Source organism: Rhinolophus ferrumequinum, chromosome 3 (genome assembly GCF_004115265.2).
Source record: "Rhinolophus ferrumequinum isolate MPI-CBG mRhiFer1 chromosome 3, mRhiFer1_v1.p, whole genome shotgun sequence".
In the NCBI taxonomy this organism is placed as follows: Eukaryota; Metazoa; Chordata; class Mammalia; order Chiroptera; family Rhinolophidae; genus Rhinolophus; species Rhinolophus ferrumequinum.
In genome coordinates, this window is record NC_046286.1 from 93,534,259 (window position 1) to 93,557,276 (window position 23,018).

Consider the following 23,018-nt stretch of genomic DNA (forward strand, 5'->3'; position numbering starts at 1 on the left):
GTCTTTCACAGGGCCTGCTCTGTGTACCCTACATCTATTAACTCAGCAAATCCTCACAACCTTAGAGGGTGCCGACCATTATTGTTCCCGTTTTATTACAGAGGAAGAAACTGAGACACAAAAAGGTTAAGTAACTTGCTGTATAAGTAAGATTGATTTTTTTGTCGGCTATCTTGGTTGGGCTTTGTTAATAGAATTACACTACCTATGTTCAATAAATTGAGCAGCTTTTCATACTTATGTATACTCTGAAACTTTTTATTTAGCCTGGATAGTATTGTTCTTTGAATGTCCGAAAAGTTCATCATCTCTGAGCAAGGATGTGTGTCTGTGTGTGTGTGTGTGTGTGTGTGTGTGTGTGTGTAAAACAATATTATTTGACAATGTTTTAAATTTTTTATCGTAGGCACTGATTGTGTGGGTCAGTTTTGGAATCTTGCTTGTTTTTGTCTTTTTTTCTTCTTCAGAATTTTGCCCATTTTTATCAAGATTTTAAAAACGTATTCACATTAGATTATATAAAGTTTGATATAATTTAAAATGTCTCTGTGATTGTTTTAGATATGATGTCAGTTCTAATTTTGTGAAATGGTGTTTTTTTATTTACTTTTGCTAGTGTACATTTTTTTCTCTAAAGAATCAGATCTATTTATTTAGCAAATGAATTTATTTTTTAAAAGAAACATTTAAAAATTAAAATGCAAGAATTTAAAGGTAATTGTAATGTTAATTAAGAAAAAACAGGTTTCAGAAAAATTAGTTACTATGTTTTATTTCTCTCTCTCTCTCTCTCTCTCTCTCTCTCTCTCTATATATATATATATATATATATATATATATATATATATACACACACACATATGTATATATATATGTATTTTTTAGAATCAAACCCCATGCCATTCTGGGCAACAAATTTTAGAGTCAGAGTTTTCAGTTTCTCCAACTAAAGAATTATATTGTTGGTAGTGTAAAAAAGAATAGCATGATAGAACAATGTTCATGGCAGCGTTATTCACAATAGCCAAAAGGTAGAGGCATCCCAAATGTCCACTGATAGAATAAAGGATAAAGAAAATGCAGTATGTACACACAATGGAATATTATTCAGCCTTAACAAGGAAGGAAACTCTGAACCAGGCTACAACATGGATGAATTTTGAGGCTGTTATACTAAATGAAATAAACTAGACACAAAAAGACAAATACTGTATGATTTCACTTATGTGAGGTCCCTAGAACAGTCAAATTCATAGAGACAGAAAATAGAAGGCTGATCGCTAGAGGGTGAGGGAGGAGGAAATGGGCGGTTAGGGTTTATTGGATACAGAGTTTCCGTTTGGTGTGACGAAAAAAGTTCTGGCAATGGATGGTGGTGATGGTGGCCCAACAATGTGAATGAACTTGATTCTACTGAACTGTACACTTAAAAATGGCTAAAATGGTCACTTTACTGTTATGTATATTTTACCACAATTAAGAAAATAGTATGCAATCAGCTTTAGGCTTAGTTTAAATTAATTATTCATAAAACAAGAGTATCACAACTCAATATATTAGTGAGTGGCATCACAGCCTACACTGATGTCTGGTACGCAGTATGAAAGAGATTTTAAAAGCCATCATTTTGCAGAAAAGCACGGATTACCTTCCTTTGCCTATAAAATACTCTCTTTATGTTAATATTTCCAAGGAAATATTAAAATAGGGAGATTATCCTGGATTATCTGGGTGGGCCCCAACAGAATCAGAAGGAGAGATCCTGTCCTTTCTCTGACTGGTTCTTCCAGTGGAAAAGGGGGGTCAAGGTGGAGGTCAGATTGGTGTGATGGGAGAAGGACTTGACCAGCTGTTGCTGGTTACAGTAATTAATATTATCTCATCACATTTTAAAATTTAAGAAAACTTAAAATATGTAGTCCTTGGACCTCTGGCCTTTCCAGAGTCCAAGGGTGGATCTAGACACACACAAAAAGGGTTCTCGTCTTCCAACATTTGTATTGAGCAATCTCAAAGTCCCCAGCTGGACAAGTTAGTCATTGACAAGCCTTTAACTCCAACAGGGAATTATAGACAAGTTGGGTGAGTGAGCACTTTCTCTTCAATGAGAGAGAGAACTGAATGAAATTTTGCTTGCTCTCCTCCCTTTACAATTTGAAAGACTGAAAACCTGGAGATGCTATACGAGTTCATTAATGTTGCACAAGGAATTTATCTTCATAGGAAATAAGCTGAAGTATCGTTACTTCCATTTTATCAGGAGTTATGTTTGACATGTGTCCCCCAAAAGATGTGTTCCTGTCTACCCGGAACCTGTGAATGAGAACTTATTTGGAAATAAGGGCTTTGCAGATGTCATCAAGTTAAGATGAGGTCGTTCAGGTGGGCCCTATTCCAAAATGACTCGTTCCTTAAAAAGAGAGAAGAAACACAGAGACAGACCCGCCTGGGAGCATGATATGAACACAAGCAGGGAGAATACCATGTGACTCCAGAGGCAGAGACTGGAGTGATGTGTCTACAAGCCAAGGAGCGTCAAGGATTTGCTGGCAACCACTGGGAGCTAAGAGAAAGAACTGGAACACCTTCTCCCCTACAGAGTGACCACAGCCCTGCCAACATCTTGATTTTGGACTTCTAGCCTCAAGAACTGAGACAATTTTAAGCCACCCCGTTTGTGGTACGTTGTTAAAGCAGCCCTAAGGAACTGCTATACCAGGCACCCCCTTAAATGCCAAGCAACCAATGCCTGTATCAAGAGCCCCTTGTATTGTCAAAATTATGTCCCATAATTTATTCTTAGAGGAGAAATAAGATTGAGAAACAATCACTAGTTCTGATAATAATTTTTTAAATTAATTTGCAGAAAAGCAATAATGAGTCTCTGGAGGAAGCCAATACAATATCAGTAAATGCTGCATAATATTGCTCTGGAACATGCCATTTTTCTATTAAAAAACATTTATGACTAATATCACCACAGAGTTTTATTCTTCTTGTCTAGAATGAATGTCACTTTGTGGCTAAGCTCTTTCACATAAAAATATTATTTCAAAAGATAATATAACACAGTGGTTGGAGGATTCAGTCATTTTTCTTTTGTGGGACCCAATCCAGGACCTGGCAGTGCTGTTTGGATACTGCTTGGTGAGGAAAAGAAACACTTGGGAAACCTCCCATCTCAGAAGTCATGTTTTGATGGGGCAGAGAGAGGCTCACTTGATGAATCACATTCTGGAACAATCCCCAGCTTTGTGAGACACGTATTTCCTTTCAAGCCAAGAGTCTCTCCCCCCACTTTCCCCCCAGAGGACCTCATCTCTGGCCCCACTTAAGTGCTCACTGGGTTAAATAATAAGGGAAGGCTGTGAAATCCCAAACTCCCTCCCCAGGGAAAGTAAGGAGCAAGACAACATCCAGACTGAAATGCATGATTTGCTTGGAGAAGGAGGGAGGCAATTTTTGATTCCTACTCTACAACCCCCACATCTGGACCTTCTCACTTCCACCACCTCCAAATTTTATGCAAACGTTTCTTCTTCCCAGACTCACAATTTTCTCCCCCCGTGAGCGCTCTGTTAACTCTCATCTGACTGCTACAGTGGTTCTTTGATCGGCCTTCCTGGCTGCAGCCTGTGTCGGCACCTGATTTTGTGGCCGGGTGAATCTTCCTTAATACAGTTTTTAAAACATCACTTCTATTCTTGAAATTTTGAATTTCTATTTATTGGGGGTTTATGATGGGCGAGATATTGTGCTTTATGAAGACACCATGTTGGGAGAAGTTTCAATAAGCACCTGATGTATACAATACTTTGCTTTTCTGGATGGTATGGAGGGCGTGGACTTGCAGAATCTGAATTTGGGAAAGAGGAGGGGATGTGAGGAGAGAGCCTTGCAAACTGTAGCGAGCACAAAAATCACCTGGAGGGCTTGTTGAAATACAGACTTTCAACAAAGCCCCACTCCCGCGTTTCTGATTCTGGAAATCTTCTCCTTAAAAACAAGTTCGCCAGGTGATTGCTTGCTTCAGGCACGTTGTTGCTCTCAGAGAAAATATACGGGGAGGAAGAGTAAACACCTTCTAGCGCTGCTGGCAAGATCTAGTGCATTAAAGCGTTACTCAGATCCTGGCAATTATTGTCTAAGAATGTATTGACTGGGGACATAATCGATACAAAAGTGTATGTACTTGTGCATTACCAAACCCATAAGCCATCCTGAAGGCACACACAGCTGTGATCTTTGTTCCTTGGCAAAGTCCTCACAGAGTGAGAGCGTTTACTTTGTTCCTTCCCCAACACACCTCTCTCTCCCTCCATTCCGTCTCCTGGCATTGCCCCTTCCTGTCCTGTTTGTTTAAATTCCAGTGTGTGGGACGTGTGTGCACCGCTCGGCATCCATCTCATAACCATGTTTTTCCTGACTCCAGTCTTGGTAGCAGTTGTCTGCATTTTGATTGTGTGGATCTTTAAAAATGCTGACAGAAGCATCGAGAGAAGGAACGGGGAGCCTAGAGCCAGGGCTGAGGCTCGACCCTGGGTGGATGAGGACTTAAAGGACAGCACAGAACTCCACCAAGTGGAAGAAGGTAAAGACACGGCAACGCTGCTTAGCGTCCACCTTTTGTATTTTTATGATGCGTGCAAGTTGATGGCAGGGCTTTAAAGGGGAAGAAACTTATGCAGGTGAATTTCCTCATCAACCTCTATCGTGCAAACAAATCAGTGCGTGACAGGGACAGACCATTTCTCTCCGGTGGTCAGCTTGTTACCTGCTGGCACCAACTCCCCTTCATTCCTGGATTCTCATTAAAAAGCCATCGAGGGCTGACATTGGCTCCATCATGTTCTGGCTGTTAAAACCTTTCTGAACGTTTTGTCATCACAGGCTCGGGTAGCCATGGTCAGGTTTTGATCAAAAGCTTTGAAATTTAAAAAGTGGCATCGATCAAGGGACTTGCTACCTTTCATTGTGCCATGCCCTGTGGCCACTGTCCTCAAAACTGAGTATCCGATTCAGTCGAGAAGGCAATAAACAGGCAACAATTAGAGAGTAAGAGATGAGCTGATAATAAGGTGTTTGAAGAAGGCTTGAGGGAGTGGTGTGGCAGCTAGGATAAAGGTCAAACCAGGCTTGGTGAATTAACAGGACGTGAATAGCAGGGGTTAGGAGACAGCTCAGCTAAGAGGAGCAGAAAGAGCATAAGTATAGGGGCTGAACTGCTGGGAAAGGTGCCGAGAAGATGGGAAGACTGCGCTGCTCAGGGGAAGGACTGAAATGAGATGGGGTAGGCAGGGTAGGCCAGGTCATGGCTGACCTGAGAAAGAAGAGGTGAGGAGCCTTGCGTAAGCTGAGACTGACGTTTGTCTGAGGTGGGTTTGGGGAATGGATTCAATTTGGAAGAGGCTCAGTGATTATCAGCTGGGCTACTGGTGTTCACGTGTGCATGCACATGTGTGTGCGCACGTGAGTGTTCTCAGGATCGAGGTTGGGGCATGTTGGAATGCTGAATGCCCCGCACAGGGTCAAACCCAGGCAGCCCCCTCCCAGGGCTGCCTCTTACTCTTGTCCGGGGAAGGAAATCCCCCCGAATGCCAATTATGCCCAGGTGAGAAGCGCTTCCCTTGACGAAAGGGAAGTCCATTATGAAGCTGGGTAATGATTTGTTCTGGTAAGGACGGTCTGGATGGTGGAGGAGTGGGAATGCAGAGGAAGGCGTAAGTCGGGGTGAAGTTAAAGGAAGAACAAGAAGGTCTGGTAATTCTTCGGCTATTGGAAGGAGAGGGTAAGATTTGGAGGCTGGAAGAGTCAGAAGGACAGTATCATAAATGCGTAAGGAAAGAGGGTCCAGTTTAAAGGGGAAGAGGAGTGTAGTCTAGGACATTTCAGATTTGACGAGATAGTGACACATTGAAGAGGAAAAGGACAGAAGAGTCTAGGTGAGGGATCAAGGCCCTAGATTGGAGAATCACCAGCAGAGGGGTAAGACTTGGGACTTGGAAAACTAATGAATTCACTAAGGGGGTGTGATAGAGAGAAGGCTGAGGATAGAACTGGGGTGAGGGGTGCACCCACTGTAAGAGGAACTGTGGTGGGAGAAATGGACAACAGAAAGGAAGGTATGGGAAAAGGAATACCAGGGTAATAACAATATCAATGAGCCCTTGTATGGCACTTACTATATCCAGTGTCACATTTTACATGCAGTAAATCTCTTAGCCTTCAGAACAATACAGTGAGGTGGCTACTATTCTCCATATATTCCAGGTAAGGAAACTGAGACTCAGATAGGCTAAGTCACCTACGCAAGCAGGTCGTGGTAGAGCCAGGACCCAGCCAGTCTGGCTCCAGAGTCCAGGCATATAGCCAGTTTGCTAGGCTGCCTTTCCAATAGGAGAATGACCTAGAACCCAGGAGGCAGGAGATGGCCAGCAGGGTTAAAAATTCCCTGGGAACTGAAAGGTAATGTGCATTGAGGAGAGGCCACTGGATTTGAAGGTCCAAGAGTTTGGGGGATACAAGGGAGATGGATAAGGCTGGTGGGGGACCAGAGACCTGGGGATGGGCCTGAAGGTTGGGGACACAAAGCAAAGCTATATGGCCCTGTTCTGGTTCTATGCCCGATTATTCATTTTTCAAAATCCTCTCCCTCTTCATTCTCTATCCTCAGACAGGGGAATGAATTGGACACCTAGTGGCCCCCTTGGCAGACATAGACAAATGTGCCCTGAATGTAGAGTTCACAGTCTCTTGCTGGAATTTTTGTTTACATAAGCAATACCTACTGAGGTCACTAGGGGAGAACCAACGTTTAAACTCCTTTGCGACCCAAGTCCCAGCGCCTAACCACTGGATGGGTGGACACGGTCTAAGGGAGGTCCCACTGCTGGTGCTGCAGACACTGAAGGGGGTATAATTGGAAAAGAGAAAGGATTCCATTACTGGAGAGACTTGGAGAGGATTTGGATGATGGCAAATAGATATCAGATCCAGCCCATTTTGAAAATTAACAGTAAGAGACAAAACAGTAAAATAAGTATCATAGGCCATTCTAGGGTGAGCTGAGGAACATCTGGGCACCAATCAGACCTCCTCCAGCTCTGATTCACAAAGAATTTTTGCTCCATGTTCCTAGGTCAGAGAATCAGTATGTGTGTGGGCAGGTGGGTGGGGGGCTGGAGAGATCATGCTTATTAGACATCAAACACAGACTTCCTTCAGGGACCCGTCACGCATGGTGTTCTGTTCCTATTTTCCGTTTCCTGTTTTTCTGTAATGGAAGCCTAAGGAGAAGTTACAGATTTTTATCTGAAAGTGAAAACCTCAGAATACACCTATAAAATGAACTGAAAATCCTACCCCCGAATTCTCTATTCAGCCACAGATTCATAGAAGTTCATGGAAATGGAAATGGAAATTAGGGGAAAAGATATAGAGAACACATATCATAAAATGCGTCCATTTTAATGCTGATGGGGATTTTTCTTCACTTAGTTTCACCTGCCATCCAAAAACTATGATTGTCCCAGGTTGTCCAGTCACTGCTAAGAAAAGCCTGTGTTAAAATTTATATCTAGTGTGGGTAACAACTAAGAATAAAAATGTTCCCACAAACTTGGGAATGGACCGATTTTTATGTACCCATGGTAACAAGCAACTGTCAGAAAAGGTTTCAAAGATACTCGATGGATCAGGGACAGCTCATCTCAGTAAAAGCTTAGCAAGACAGCCATTCAGTGGTAGCCTCTTGCTTCTGAAAGCTAGACAATCAGGGATGGAGTCAGTCCAGCACCAGCCTCTCTGATTTGCCAACCAATCAACAGTCTTAACTAAGTAACACTCTTCCTAGAGATGATGCCAATCTTCTTACAGCCCTGGAAGTCCACCAATCCCTGAACTCCATGCTTTCCAACCAAGAGGTGTGCTACAGCGGACCTATGAGCTAGCAAGAGCCAACTGTTAAATATTCAGGAGATTTGTGGGCTACTTATTCCACTGTCAGTAGCTTGAAGTCAGGCCATGATGGGAGGATTTATACCATGGAAATTGTCAAGCCCTATAAACCAGGGCTCTTTTTTCCCTTCTCGGAGAGCTGATTTACCAGCACATTATTGACCAAAATACTATATAAGGTCGGCATTCTACTGTGTTCACACAGACAGAGCTTGACCAGCATATCTTTCCTTCACTGTAGGAGAAATAAATTCAGCTTCATCTCTGCATTTCATCAGCCTTGGACCACCCACCCATTAACAATTTTGCATGGCTAATCTTAAAAGGTTGGTTTACAAAGAGCTTAAGGTTTTAGGACGAAGCATAGGTAATTTCAGATGAGAGAAGATTAGGAGAGGGGCAGGACTTGGGTGGAGAGATTGTCCTTGAGACGGAGTCTGGGTGGGTCCAAGGAGGGAAGAGTGAAGGTCAACATGGGGACACCAAGGTTACCGTAAGATATGAAGGGGCTCAGAAACAAATGACGTCAACGCCACCCAGAATAGTGTTCCTCTCTTCAAGCATCTTTCCGTCTGAATATCCCAGTCTCCCCAGCCCCACCACTGCACTTGCCGTGAAATAGTCAATCTAGACTGCAGCGAGGGAGGTGAATGGCTGAGAAGCCGTGCAGGAAGCAGAGTGATGGCTGGGGCAGTAGGGAAGGCGGCTGTTCTCTGGACAGGTGTTGAGCCCTGAGGTTTCTCCCATCCCCACCGTCAGAATCTGTCTACTGCGAGAGCCGTGTCTCCCTCAGCCTTAGTAAGTATTGCTCTGCAAGGCTCCAAAAAAATCGCAGGAGGGAACAAGAATGATATGACATCAACGGGCCTTGTAGTTTCATAGCTAGAAAATATTTAGCCCTTTTGCAAAGATTTTAAAGTGAAACTGCAAAACACAAAATAAATCTGTGTGGAGATGCAGCCCAAAATAGCTCTGGGTTAAACATTAAAGGAGAGGGGTGACCTCGAATTACTTGGCTGTTAAACCTAATTATGGAGCAATTTAGGGTTCCTTGACATTAAAGCAATGATAAAAGACCAGTTGCTTTTGGTGTCAATAGTCAACCCCAAGTGTGGCAGCACAGGACACAGATTAAAAAGCAAACCACAATAGCATGTGTTTGTTTTGGAATATATGGGCTTTACAGCTTGAATAAATCCCCCAGAGTGACTTGGCTGATCTAGGATGGAGCCAGGACAACTGCAGAGTTTATAGAAGCTGTTCTCTTTTCTCTTGGTGAGGCCGCATTCCTGGGGGCAGTCAGGAGGTCACGAGAATGGGCAGAAGTGGTACCTTTTGAGTTTGTATTGGTTCACTGCCCTGAGGATCCCTTGGGGCTTTCTCTCCAAGCCTGGCTCAGCCTGCCCCAGGCAGGACGTAAACCTTCTGGCCTGGGAGAGGCTCCAGGAACAGCAGGCCCTCCTCTCCCCCTGTTGGAGTGCCCTGCAGGAAATTTGTGTTTAACAGTCCAACCCAGCAGTGATGAGACCATTTTTATGCCCTGCTCAGAGATAATGGGCAGTCGAATAAGGCTCAGGCAGCAGCCACTTCATTCTGCCAGAGGAGCAGCACTTACCCTGGATGTTCGAAGCTGAGAAATTGCCAAGTCACGCTCCTAGTCTGCCTTCAGTTTTTACAAATGCTGGCTGAATGGATCTTAAGAGTTGATAACTTACACTGCAGTTAAGGAAGCATTTCATGCATTTGCTCATTTATCACTCACTGACTACATAGGTGGCCAGACTTCATAACAAATGGTGTTGAAAGTCTTTATTGACACACTGATAAAGTTCAGCGTTGGTCCTGATGAAATCTGGGTTCGGTTTGGCATTGATTCTAAAAAGCTGATAGGTGTTTGTTGCCACTCCCTCATCACACCTACTTCCTTTTCACTTAGTAACTGGGCTTTCTCAGGAAATGTGTACAGTCTGGGCCCAAACTGCCCTGGCGAGGACAATGTAAGAAGTTTCTTACTAAGGGCAATAAGCACACCACTGTTCCTGCTAGTATTGTAGTTGGGTTCTCAGTCCCTTTGAAGTGAGTCCCTCTTTCATGAGTGTTCCCTCCTGCCTGCCTTTTCCCCATCCTCAGATACCTGGGAGTAAAGTGTGTGGGGGCCAGTGTGGGCGGTTAATCCTCTACCAGAATTCTACCTGGAGTGTCCCAGACGCTCAGGACCAGGTCTTGGATCTTCTTGCTCTCTTCCCTCTGTTCCTATTGTCTTTCTCATCTTTCTGTGAGGGCTCCCAAGGTGACATCTTGCCTTCTGGACCTTTACTTTCATACTTGACATCTTCACTTGAGGACCCACAGGCCCCTGGAGTGTGACACGCTGTTGGTTCCTATTCCTACTTCTGCCCATCTCTCCCAAATTGTTCATCTCTCACCCTCTTATCTCAGTGGATGGTTCCCTGTCTACCCAGGCACCAAAGCCAGCAGCCTGGAAGTCAGCCTCAGCAACCCTCAACCACACAGCTTAGCAAGTCTTATTATCTTTATCTCCAAGATGCTTCAATAATCTGTGCAAAGATTAGTATATTACATTACACCAAAATAGTATGACCCGTTAGGCCTTGATTTAGTTATGATTCGTGCTCTCCCTAAAGATGTAGTCTTGGGGTCCCAGCTCATTACACTCCCTACTATGTATGGGCTTTTCTGGGCTTTTCTGTTCCTCTTGATTCTTGAAAATATAAAAATGAAAATTCAAATGTGTAGAGATTAGCAAATACAATCAAGGAAAAAACGCAGCTTCTGTGCTTATTTACCTCTGCAGGTTCATATTTTCCCTTTAGTTTTGTTCTGGGAATTTCTTACTATGTTGTCAGCAATACAGTGATTTTGAAAGGACTTCAAAACTATTTTATTTAGTGATCTTAATGGTTTTTACCTGATGAGAGATTGTTTCAAATAAGCTAGTTCAGGGGGCAGCCGGATGGTTGGTTAGAGCGCGAGCTCTCAACAACAAGGTTGCCAGTTCAATTCCCGCATGGGATGCTGGGCTGTGCCCCCTGCAACTAAAGGTTGAAAACGGCAACTGGACTTGGAGCTGATCTGTGCCCTCCACAACTAGACTGAAGGACAACGACTTGGAGCCGATGGACTCTGGAGAAATACACTGTCCCCCAAAACCCACAAATAAAATTTAAGAAAAAAAAAGCTAGTTCACCATTAACAGAAATTTGCATTTCTCAACTTTGTGTAGGTGAAAACAAAAAAATTTTTTTCTTGATTTATAACCAGTCTGGAGTTTGAACGATTGTCAAGATCAGGGGTCAGGATTCTATAGATCTATTCACCTCATCTTTTGTTGGTGTTTTTGAGCTCATAACAGACATTTTTGAGAACTTTATCTCCTTCTCCTCAGTGGCCACCTTATATGGCCAAGAGAGATCATTTAATTTGCATTTTTCTTGTTCTTCTTTGCAGACGAGGATGAATGCCAAGAGTCAGAGGAAAACGTTGAACACATCCCATTCTCCCACACCCGGTATCCTGAGAAGGAAATGGTTAAGAGATCTCAGGAATTTTATGAACTTCTCAATAAGAGACGGTCTGTGAGGTTCATAAGTGATGAGGAAGTCCCAATGGAAGTCATTGATAATGTCATCAAGGCAGCAGGTCTGTAATTGCATATTGGGCCTTTGAGAATATCAGCTGCTTTATTGCTGTGGCTGTATTGGAACAATGTTGAAATAAAGCCTAGAGTGATAAGCTTACCTATAAAGTCATACCCAGATGTAGACTGACTTCCAGAAACATAATGATTCCCGCTTTTTACAAACTTCTGACTATTACAAACTTCTTGGGTACAGATGTGACAAGAGTTTAAGATGTCTGAAATTATTCAACATTATAAACTTTTATTAAAAACAAAAGTTTCTGAACACACTATTATATATTAGAAAAATCTTTCTCTTCCCCCCACCTTGAAAACACACACACACATACATACACACACACACTTATTCACGTTTATTCATTTCTCTTTTTGGAACCAAATTTCTTATACACCACAGTGCTCTAATACTGTGTTCTAATAAACTACCAAATTTACTCATGTGGATTTGCAAAGTAAACCAAAACAAGGAAAACACATTTTCAATGTAAATTAATGTCTACACAGAGGGAAAAAATGAGAATTCTAGAAAAAGATATATAAGAAAAAGCCCCCTATTTGAGAATCTCCTCTACTTGGAGTCGTAGTCTTATGTAAGTTATATTTAAGTTCATTTGCAGAAATTATTACATGACCATTGTAAATCCATTGCCCAAATTAAAAAGAGCAAGAATAAAACATTTCATTTTAATTAAGAATACAAATGCACTAGATTCTTGAGTCTTTAACTACTAGTAGTTACTAAATTTCTTCTGTGTGTATATTGTATCTGTGTGTGTGTGTGTGTGTGTGTGTGTGTGACAGAGAGAGAAAGAGAGAGAGACATTCCGATAAATTTGGCATCACTGAAAATATCAGGGAACAATTTATTTCTTATGGTAGTAACACAAATATTTAGTGGACAAATAACACAGGTACAAAGTGAACTGGAATCACTCTGCTCAGAAATTTGGGCTTTATGTCTAGGTTTTGACTTGCATTTTGCAATTCAATCATGCCCATGGGGAGTGATGGGTGGCAAACAAAACCCCATCAAGACAGGCAGACCTGAGCTCCTCATGTAGAACTTATGCCACTAAATTACTCCCTACGAAGAAAGGAATAGTTGCTTCTGAAATATACCCTCAGAGGGTCACTGTGGTCTGCTGCTAGGAACAGCAGGCCATCTCTAGGTGAGAGGGATGACATCCAGATCAGAAGCGGGCCGAAGCCCTGGTTGGAATCTTCAAGGGAATTCTAGCTGCCTGGACACCAAGCTGCACCATGAAGCTTTGTCTGGGACACTGGGACGGATCGAGGTGTAGGCTGAGTGTTCCTGAAGCCTGTGCTGGTTGGAAGACACACTGTTGTGTGTGTTGAGCACCCAGGGCCACGAGTTCTTGTGTGTCCCCAGCGAGACCACCAACCCCACAGGGTCACACTCGGAGCTTTGATATCGGTACTAAACAATGTATAGTTTGGTTGTCTTTTGAGGAGTGTTTTTAAAACAATTTTGCCATTTCCAATAACCTTCATGACTTTATCCTTTTTCTAGAATATCAAAACAAATGACATTTTCGAGACGTTGGGCTGTCAGAATTTCTCCTCTGCAGTCCCTCAGTGGTCGAGATGAGGTTGCTTAAGGACGTTTTATCCCATATGCTGAGAGAAGTAGTGATACAATCCCATAGCCTAGAACTGCTGGCCTGGCCCTCAGGTAGTTGGTGTGGAGACTCCTAAAGTGACGCTGAATGAAATGGCGCCAGCAGCGACACGCCAGCCTCTACTGCCAAGCTCTTCGTGTGCCAGATGATGTAACTTCATGTTGAACACATATGAGTTATTACATTTATTCTGAATTAACAGTCTCACATTGTCCTGCAGTTTTCATTTCTGATTTCCATTTAATGGGTAACAGGAACAGCCCCGAGCGGGGCCCACACAGAACCCTGGACATTTGTGGTGGTGAAGGACCCAGACATGAAGCACAAGATTCGGGAGATCATCGAAGAAGAAGAGGAAATAAACTACATGAAAAGGATGGGACACCGATGGGTTACAGACCTGAAGAAATTGAGGTACAACGTGGAGGGACTGAGGGATGCTTGGCTTAGCTTCTTAAAATGAAATAACTCTGACTTCAGCTCCCTGGTTTGGTTGTAGATGTTAGAAAGTTTGATTCTACCTCCGGGCGGCAGTTAAGTCAAGCCTCGCCACTGTCTTGCCTTGAGCCCACGTATTGTAGAGTGGTGAGGAATGCCGGCGTAGAATCAGGTCTGGGTTTAAACCTTAGCTCTGCTTTTCCAGTGGCAAGACCTTCGGCATTTATTTACTCTTTCTGAGCATATTAGTCTAAGATCTCCAGAGAAACCGAATCAATGGCGAGAAAGAGAGAGAGAAAGAGACAGAGAGACAGAGAGAACCAAAGAGAGAGGGAGAGATTTATTATAAATAATTGACTCATGTGATTAAGGAGGCTGGGAAGTCTCAGGATCTGCAGTCAGCAACCTGCAGACTCAAGAGAGTTGATGGTGTCGTTTCAATTCAACTCAGAAGGCCTGAGAAACATGACAGCTGATGGTGTAAGTTACAATTCTACTTTGAGTTTGAAGGCAGCTCATGATGTCCCAGCTCAAAGACAGTCAGGCAGAGGGAATAAATTCTTCCTTCTTCCACCTTTTTGTTCTGCTCAGGCCTTTGAATTAGATGAGGCCCACCCACATTGGGGAGGGCAATCTGCTTTATTCAGTCTACCGATTCACATGTTAATCTCACCTGGAAATATCGTCACAGAAACACCCAGAATAATGTTTAACCAAACATCTGGGTGCCCCGTGGCCCAGTCAAGTAGTTGCATAAAATTAACCATCACATTGAGCTTCTGTTTCTTTCACCCAAAATGATATTAAAAACTTGGTGTCAGGATTATAGAAGATAGAGGCTAAGAGTAGGACCTCCAAAGCTAGAGAGCTTGGGTTCAAATCTGAGCTCTACCACTCATTAACCTCTCTGTATGTCAGTCTCTTCATCTGTAAAATGGGAATAAGTGTAGTGTTTACTTCATTATGAAAATTAAATGAGTTTATATGGATATAGAATTGTGATGCCACATAGTAAGTGCCATGTGAGTCTTTGGTAAATAAATAGACTCCAACCCAAGTAACAGTAAATCAAACTTTGAGAACTTTTTTCACTGTTCTTCCACCTGGAACTTAAGATTGTGAAATACCTCTCAGGATCTTGAGTGAAGTAAATTCCATATTGCTAAAGTGATTAGATCTTCCAAATGATCTTACTAAGCAGGCTTTAGTTTTAGTACATGTCAAATAAAAGTACAAATATAGTACAAGCACATTCTCCATAAGGCGTCAGTAACTTTGTGGCCTTCCTCATCTCCAAGAAGATAGTGGAGTGGGATTCTGTGTAATTAGTTTTACTCTGGTGCCTCAGTGTACTATACTAAGGCAGGTATGTGCCCCAGAGAACAATGTTTTGCCTAAGATACTTAAACCCTATCTTAAAAAACTTTTTTTTTAATGAACTTTATTAGGGCAACAATGGTTAATAACATTATATAAATTTCAGGTGTACAACTTTATCATACGACATCAGTATACTCTATTGTGTGCTCACCACCTGAAGTCTAGTCTCCTTCTGTCACCATATATTTGATGCACTTTAAACTCTTCATCCTCCCTTCTATCAAAATTGATGTCTTATGGAGTTGTAACTTGTTACCGTGTTCCAGAGCAAGTACAGGATATTAACAATGAATATAAAAATCTTATTGCATATTTGCGGGGAAAGAATGGGATGGATAAAAGTTAAGTTGAATTTCTCCACTGAGAAAGATGTTGTGCTCTGGGAGTGCACAGTACTTACAAATGCTGTCAGTCCCAGCGCTTTCCCCCACGAAGGCAAAATTCGCTGCTCTCTCATGTGCGTGCTCAAAGCACCTAATGTGCACCTTCTCTGCATCTAAAGGAGCCTTTACCACATAGTATTTTAGTTGTTGGTGTACCCTCCTCATTTTATAGACCACATTTCAGACATTTTTGTCGTATACCAAGACACTCTTGAGAATCCAATTAAAGTCATCGACTTTGTCTGCAGAAAATATGTGTACACACACACACATATACATAAAAACCCTACGGATCCAGGGAGCTCCCGCTGAAAGAAGCCTTATATTATACCATCTAGCTTAGTGTTGATGCATAGTAAATAACTGAAGAAATGTTTGGTAAATTGAATTACAAATGAACATATGTACTGGCATCCTGTTTGAGTCAATTATGCAATCCATAGCTGTTATTAAAGGCTTCATATATAACCTGGATCCAACCGACATGTCAAACCTTTTCTTTTCCTGCTACATGGAGTGAGCCCTCCACCCCAGGCAGAAGGTGCTTCTTACCTTTCTCTTAACAGGCCCATTCGTTGCTGTCTTTTTATTAGTTTTAATATGATGTTATAATAAATTCATAAAAATTGAACAAAGCCAAAACATTAGATATCAATGTGTGCCTAGGCAACATAAATAAGTACAAAAATTGTTAAAAATTACTAACTTACCTTCAAACTAGGTAAATTGCTTAATCGTCATGTGAATTAAAAATTTTTTTAAATTATTCACTATAAAATAATGTTAGTAGTAAAAATAATACCAGCTAACATATACGTGGTGCTGTGTACTAGGTACTAAGCACTGTATCTATTTGGATTGATTTCATCCTCGCAATAACTGTATCAGGTGAGTGTACAATATCATTCATACATTTCCATATGAGGAAACTGAGCCATGAGAAGTAGCTTGCCCGACATGGCATAGCTAGTTGACTCCAGAGTTTATCTTCTAAACCAGGGGTGTCCAAACTGCGGCCCGCGGGCCAACTGCGGTCCGCAATCCATTGTTAATTGGCCCGCAGCATATTCCAAAAATATATTTAGTTTGCTTAAATAAACCAGGTGAGGCAATACGTACTTCACCTCGAGTGAGTGGCCCGGCTGTTTGTGTATTTTACCGCTTATGGCCCTTGGTAAAAACCGTTGAAAAAAGTTTGGACACCCCTGTTCTAAACCATTAACAAGCTCCCTTTCTGTAAGTAGAAAAGAATTGATGACAGCTGAGCATGACTAAGCATATTGCAGTGTGGTAAAGTAGGTCTGAAAATGTGACCTGTAAACTTAATAATGTATGAAGAACCATAGAAAAATACACAAGTGAGTTTAGTGTGTTTTAAAACAGTGAAGCATAATAAGGCTAAAAATGAAATGAATGATCTCTTGCTACTTAATGACATATCCTAAAAAAAAAATTCCAACATATAGTATGACATGAGTATCTTTTCTTTTGTATATCTGTGTCAGAATGACGATTTGCCAAAATGGATGGGATAAAGTAATAGAATAGGGAAAAGTATGCTCTTCGCTGGAAAACCAAAATTTAAACTCAACATTCATAACTCACATGAATTATCTCCCACTCACACAAAAGTTCCCTTTCTTTTCTTTGTAACTGGGCTACCAGCGTTACCAAATGCCCACCTATAATTTTGGTTAAATCTCACCATCATCTTTTTCTCCTCTCTTGCACACTCCTGGACTAGATCTGTCAGTTCCAGCCTCTACACCTCCCCTAAGTGCTCCTGGGCCGTTGCCATTGTCCCTTGTCTGATCCCGCCTTGAGCTGGTCCATTGTCCACACTGATTGGCCTCTTCCTGAAACAGATCTGATCTTGAGATGCTTCTGCTCAGAAGCTAGTGGTCACTCTCCATTACCTACCAAATGGAGTCCAGGACCCTGCAAAATCTGCATGTAACCTGCAACCCACTGTGCACCACCACACACCCCATCTTCCAGCCGACCAGGCTTCTGGAAATTCCCTGACCCACCAAGCCTTCTCCATCCTGTCTCTGCCTTTACTCATCTCCTCACTAGTGGATGCCCTCCCCAGTAGACCCTCTCCACCTGGTCTTCAATGGCCCACCACAAGGGGAACTTTGGAAACCTTCTTCTAATCTTCTCATTCAAAATTAACATTTTGTTTTGGGGGTTCCTAATGTACTTGACTTATATTTCTTTAATAGCACTTACCAGGTTTTATTTTGCTTAGTCAGGCTTGTTGCCTTCTGGATTATAGGATCCATCTTGGTATTTTTCAGAATTTCTGGTGCCTTGCCATACTAGGTCCTTATTAATACCTGTTTATTGACCTCAGATAGACATGACACAGATAAAAATGCTGCTCTTATTCAACTTAAATATGATAGACAAGTAAATGTGTTTTGTTTTCAATGTAAATAAGCTAAGACAGTGAAAAGAGAACAAAAATCATTAAGAGCAAATATTCTCTATATCTTTTTTTTCCCCCTTCAGAACCAATTGGATTAAAGAATACTTGGACACAGCTCCTGTTTTGATTCTCATTTTCAAACAAATATATGGTTTTGCTGCAAATGGCAAAAGGAAGGTCCACTACTACAATGAGATCAGCGTTTCCATCTCCTGTGGCATCCTCCTGGCTGCCCTGCACGTATGTCACCCTCCCACCTGCCCAAGAGACAGAATTGATTCTTGAGGGCCAAATGGTGGCCTTATTTACAAATTTCAGTTGAGTTTCTAGTTCAGGGACATTTGGAAATTGTTTATCTAATGTTGAAATCCTAAGGAAGGTAACTGATGTGAAAACTGACTCTGGAGAAATGTAAATCAAAACCACAATGAGATACAGTCTCACTCCTGTCAGAATGGCTATCATCAGTAAATCAACAAACAATGTTAGTGAGGAAGCAAATAAGAGGGAACCATTGTGCACTGTTGCATGTTGGTGCAACCACTATGGAAAATGGTTTGGAGGTTCCACAAAAATTTAAGAGTAGAATTACGTTATGACCCAGCAGTTCTACTTCCAGTTATTTACCCAAAGAAAGCCAAAACACTAATTTGAAAAGATATGTGCATCCCGATGCTTAACTATTCACAGTAGCCAAGATACAGAAACAACAGAAATGCCCATCAATGGAGGACTGACTAAAGAAAATGTAATACACACAAGGTCTGACAATTAAGTTTGTGAACTTGTTGCAATGACGTTGCTAACCTTTTTTGATATCAGAGGGATTATTCATTATGAATTTGTATCAACTGGACAAACAGTTAACCAAGTTTACTATTTGGAAGTGCTGAAGAGGCTGTGTGAAAAAGTTAGTCGACTCGAACTTTTTCCCAATAATTCATGGCTCTTGCATCTCAACAATGCACCAGCTCACACAGCACTGTCTGTGAGGGAGATTTTAGCCAGTAAACAAATAACTGTTTTGGAACACCCTCCCTATTCACCTAATCTGGCCCCCAATGACTTCTTTCTTTACCTGAAGATAAAGGAAATATTGAAAGAAAGACATTTTGATGACATTCAGGACATCAAAGGTACTACAATGACAGCTCTGATGGCCGTTCCAGAAAGACTTCCAAAATTGCATTAAAGGTTGGGCTAGGTGCTGGTGTTGGTGCATAACTTCCCAAGGGGAGTACTTTGAAGGTGACCATAGTGATATTCAGCAATGAGGTAAGTAGCACTTTTTCTAGGATGAGTTCATGAACTTAATTGTCTGACCTCGTATATATAATGAAATAATATTCAGCCATAAAAAAGAATGAAATCTTACCATTTGCGACAACATGGATTGGATCTAGAAGGTATTATGCGAAGTGAAATAAGTCAGACTAAGAAAGACAAATACCACATGATCTCACTTATATGTGGAATCTAAAGAAAGAAAAAAATGAACAGACAAAAGCAATATAAACAAACAAACAAACAAACAAACAAACAAAATTTACTCTGGAAACCCTGTTGGGTGAGTATGATGGTTCAACAAGCTGGAATTCACCCTGGAAATTCACTTGAAACATCATTTCAGGGTCAGAAAAGTGGCTGTTGTGTTTGCCTTCATCTGTAACGACATGAAGTTCAAGGGTATTGACAGACACACATGAAAAGCTTCAGAGATTGGAAGTTCCAGGGACCGGTTTCCTCGCTGTGTTCATAATCGTCTGAGCTGATGGAATGATTAAAAAGCTATAAGGAGGATTCTATCATAGAACGCCTTCCCTGAGAAGTTGAATTTACATTGTATTGCATTAGAATGATGTCCATGTGCTTTTAAAAATTCCATCTACATAGTAGCTAGAGCAATGCTAACCATGAAATAGAGCAGACTGAGGTATGTCTTTCACATGATTCCCTCAACAAATGTTGTCTGAGCTCCACCTAGTGACAGATCCTGGGAGTCTCCAGAAATAGTCACCTCAGGAACTGTACATTCTGTAGGGGACTGGGGTCCTAGGGTGGAACGAGTCTGAAAACACATAAAACAAATTAAGCAAACAAGACTGTAAGAATGGTGATCACACTTTCAAGGGACAGTTGATTCCAAAACACGGTGTGCTTCTTCACTATTCAAAGTTGGCATGCTGAAAATACCTTGCAAAATACAGTCAATTGTTACACAGAAGAGGAATGGATTACTTGCAAACTTGTCCTAAAGGGTCTGGTATCTTATTTTTTTTCCTGATTCTGTACGTGAATAAATAATGGAATCACGGTGCCACGTCAGACCGCAGGGCACTTCCATTCATCTTAGGGTCCCGAAAGAAGCGGGTTAGTCCTGGAGCGAGCTCAGTTCACATACTGGCTTCCGTGCTTTGGAATCAGCAGCAGCCTTTTTATCACCGTAGTGTTGAGTTTGCTAACCCCTAGCTTTCCATAGGCACAATTCTGAGTGTAGGTCATGATTTGTGAGGGAGGAAAGAACTCTTCCTGAAGCCCCTATCTGGGCAGATTGCGTAATGACTGGAGTTGTGCAGGACTGTCAAAGCCAGTTCCAGAAATTTCTGCTCTGGTTTGGCAGTGTCGATCTGATTGGAAAAGCGGGGTGGGGGGGTGGAGAGGGCCCGCAGGGACTTTGAGAAAGGTTAATGAAATATTTCCTCTACTCCAACGTATCTCCCGGCCATTGGTCCTCTATCACTGGATGTCAGTATTTTCAGCTGGGGATGATACTCTGCCTCCATGATTGGATATATAATCATAGGAACTGCCTGTTGTTTTTTGAATCATTCCTTTGGTGTAGTTGGATTCCCCAAATTTCTTTCCATGAAATAACCATTCCTATTTCTTACACATTAATGAAAAATAAGACCATATTTTTCTTTCGAGAGGCTTCCCTGTTTGGTTAAAAGATAGTGGTGTCTAGGGAGGTTGAGGAGAGAGCAGGTAAGATTCAAGACACCGCTTGCCCGAGCTGGCAGCTTCTTTGCTGCCCAACTTCAGGGAAATGAAGGAACAAGCCGGCCTAACAGGGACGAGAATGTCCCCAGGCTGGAAGCTGAGCCGTGACTTTGCCTGCTGACTTTAAACATGTTCTTTCTCTCTCCTGTTTTAGAATGCAGGACTGGTGACGGTCACTACCACTCCTCTTAACTGTGGCCCCCGTCTGAGGGTGCTCCTGCACCGCCCCACAAATGAAAAGCTGCTGGTGCTGCTCCCCGTGGGGTACCCCAGCAAAGAGGCCATGGTGCCTGACCTAAAACGGAAACCTCTGGATCAGATCATGGTGACGGTGTAGGCAGCAAAGCAGCAGGAAGATGCTGGAAGACCATACCCCTGCTCCCCACTCCTGTTCCTCTTGGATCCACGGGCTGCTCTTCTTCTGGCGGTTAGTTGTCCCCTGCACTCCATTTCACAGGGGTGGCCACTCTGTATGTCAAGAAACTTACCACATTCTCCGGCACTTTGAGTCTGAGATACCTGCTTCTGGCAGACAGTTGTAACTAGGTGAACATACAGAATAAGAGATCAACAGGTGCGTTCTCTTCCATTTCTCATCCACTGGAGAACTACATTAAAATTTTACTAAGAATGTGCTTCGGTTTTTAAGTTATTTAAATTGTTCCAGAAAAATCGCTGGTGATTTTTTTCTTTTGCTTTTAAAAGATTCATATAGAGAAAAGAGTCATCAGAAAATTGAATGTAGTCCCAGGAATTCAGCTTTGTGATGATTTTTGAATTTAAACTTAGACCAATCAGATGGCCTTCTGCCCGTGAATTTCTGGTGGTTTTTAGGCAAAGGATGTGCTTTTGAAAGATACTCTTTTACTGAACTTCATGGATATTCTGCCAGTTTTGAATAAGTAACCATGGAAATAATTAAAATGTCATACTCACAGAGCACAACAGTGCATGCTTAAGTAGATGGGTTGAATTGGCAACCATCTGAACATATAAATGGTTACTCTCCAGTGGTATGTTTTAGCTGGCTCACCCCAGCTCGTGGCAGCTGACTCTTAAATATTCAGGAATTTTGTGAGCCAGTTATTAAACCATTTGCAGATTGAAATTACCTGTGGTGGGGGTGTTTACACTACCGAAATTGGCAGACACTGCATATCACGGCTTGTTTTCTTTTCCTTAAAGAGAACTCTTTTCCATCCTCAGCATTAACCGTGTCTCCTTTGTTTTCTGCTCTCCCCAACAAAACACACTTATCCTGTCTCTCCAGATGGCAGATGAGCTCTTCAGGTCACAAGGTGCTAGAATGAGAATGCTAGACCTAGTCTTTCACCTGTCACATTTTGTCTTCCCTTCCTGGGGGACTTTACACACAGGCACACTCATAGCTCAAACCATTGTCCATCAATTCTGCTCAAGCAACTCTACTCACCTCTTTGTCCCCTTCCACTTTCTCTTTTCTCATCTGTTTTTCTTTAATACTTAGTTCCCTCAAGAAAACCTCTCCTGCCTCCTTTCATTCCATTTATGAGTCACACGATTGCAAGAAAAGCCCTTGTGTCACTGATGTGTCAGAGCTGGTGACATATCTGTTTCAGAGAAAAGGAAGACTTTTTTTTGACACTACATGTTAAATATCACAAAGACCTCTGCCCTCAACTTCCGGAGTTCTTTGAAATACCTAGAAGTCTCTTTTAGAATCTTCAAAATCTTCCATCTATATCTTATTTTTCTCTAAACACGCTTTTCCCCGAGTATATACTTTTTTTTTTAATTTATGGGTGACAATTGTTAGCAAAATTACATAGATTTCAGGTGTACAATTCTGTATCACATCATCTATAAATTACATTGTGTGTTCACCACCCAGAGTCAGTTCTCCTTCCATCACCATATATTTGATCCCCCTTACCCTCATCTCCCACCCCCCACCCCCCTTACCCTCTGGTAACCACTCACATTTTACTAAATACAAATTTTCTTACATTTTATTTCTCTTCTTTTTGTAAGTACAAATTCATTACTATTGTGAAAGATCTTTGTCCTGTACTCCTTATTGTAAATGAGCATTGCTGTCACTACATGGGACTTTATTAGACTTATGTGGGCTGGAATGGGAACCTAACCAC

The 23,018-nt window shown here is 41.9% G+C and overlaps 1 protein-coding gene across 1 annotated transcript; it reads left to right on the forward strand.

Annotated features, from left to right (window-relative positions):
* The first annotated feature begins 4,274 nt into the window (after positions 1-4,274).
* On the forward strand, positions 4,275-22,660 carry IYD (iodotyrosine deiodinase). Its single transcript, XM_033094382.1, has 5 exons — positions 4,275-4,591; positions 11,425-11,616; positions 13,512-13,671; positions 17,973-18,129; positions 21,044-22,660. Exons 1-5 carry the CDS (start codon positions 4,414-4,416, stop codon positions 21,224-21,226), a joined length of 870 nt encoding a protein of 289 aa, XP_032950273.1. The 5' UTR covers positions 4,275-4,413; the 3' UTR covers positions 21,227-22,660.
* The last annotated feature ends 358 nt before the right edge of the window (positions 22,661-23,018 follow it).

Coding starts and splice junctions, on each gene's coding strand:
- IYD (XM_033094382.1), top strand. CDS start 4,414: ATGTTTTTCCTGACTCCAGTCTTGGTAGCAGTTGTCTGCATTTTGATT. Junction 11,617..13,511: donor TAATGTCATCAAGGCAGCAG/GTCTGTAATTGC, acceptor AATGGGTAACAG/GAACAGCCCCGAGCGGGGCC. Junction 13,672..17,972: donor ACAGACCTGAAGAAATTGAG/GTACAACGTGGA, acceptor TTCCCCCTTCAG/AACCAATTGGATTAAAGAAT.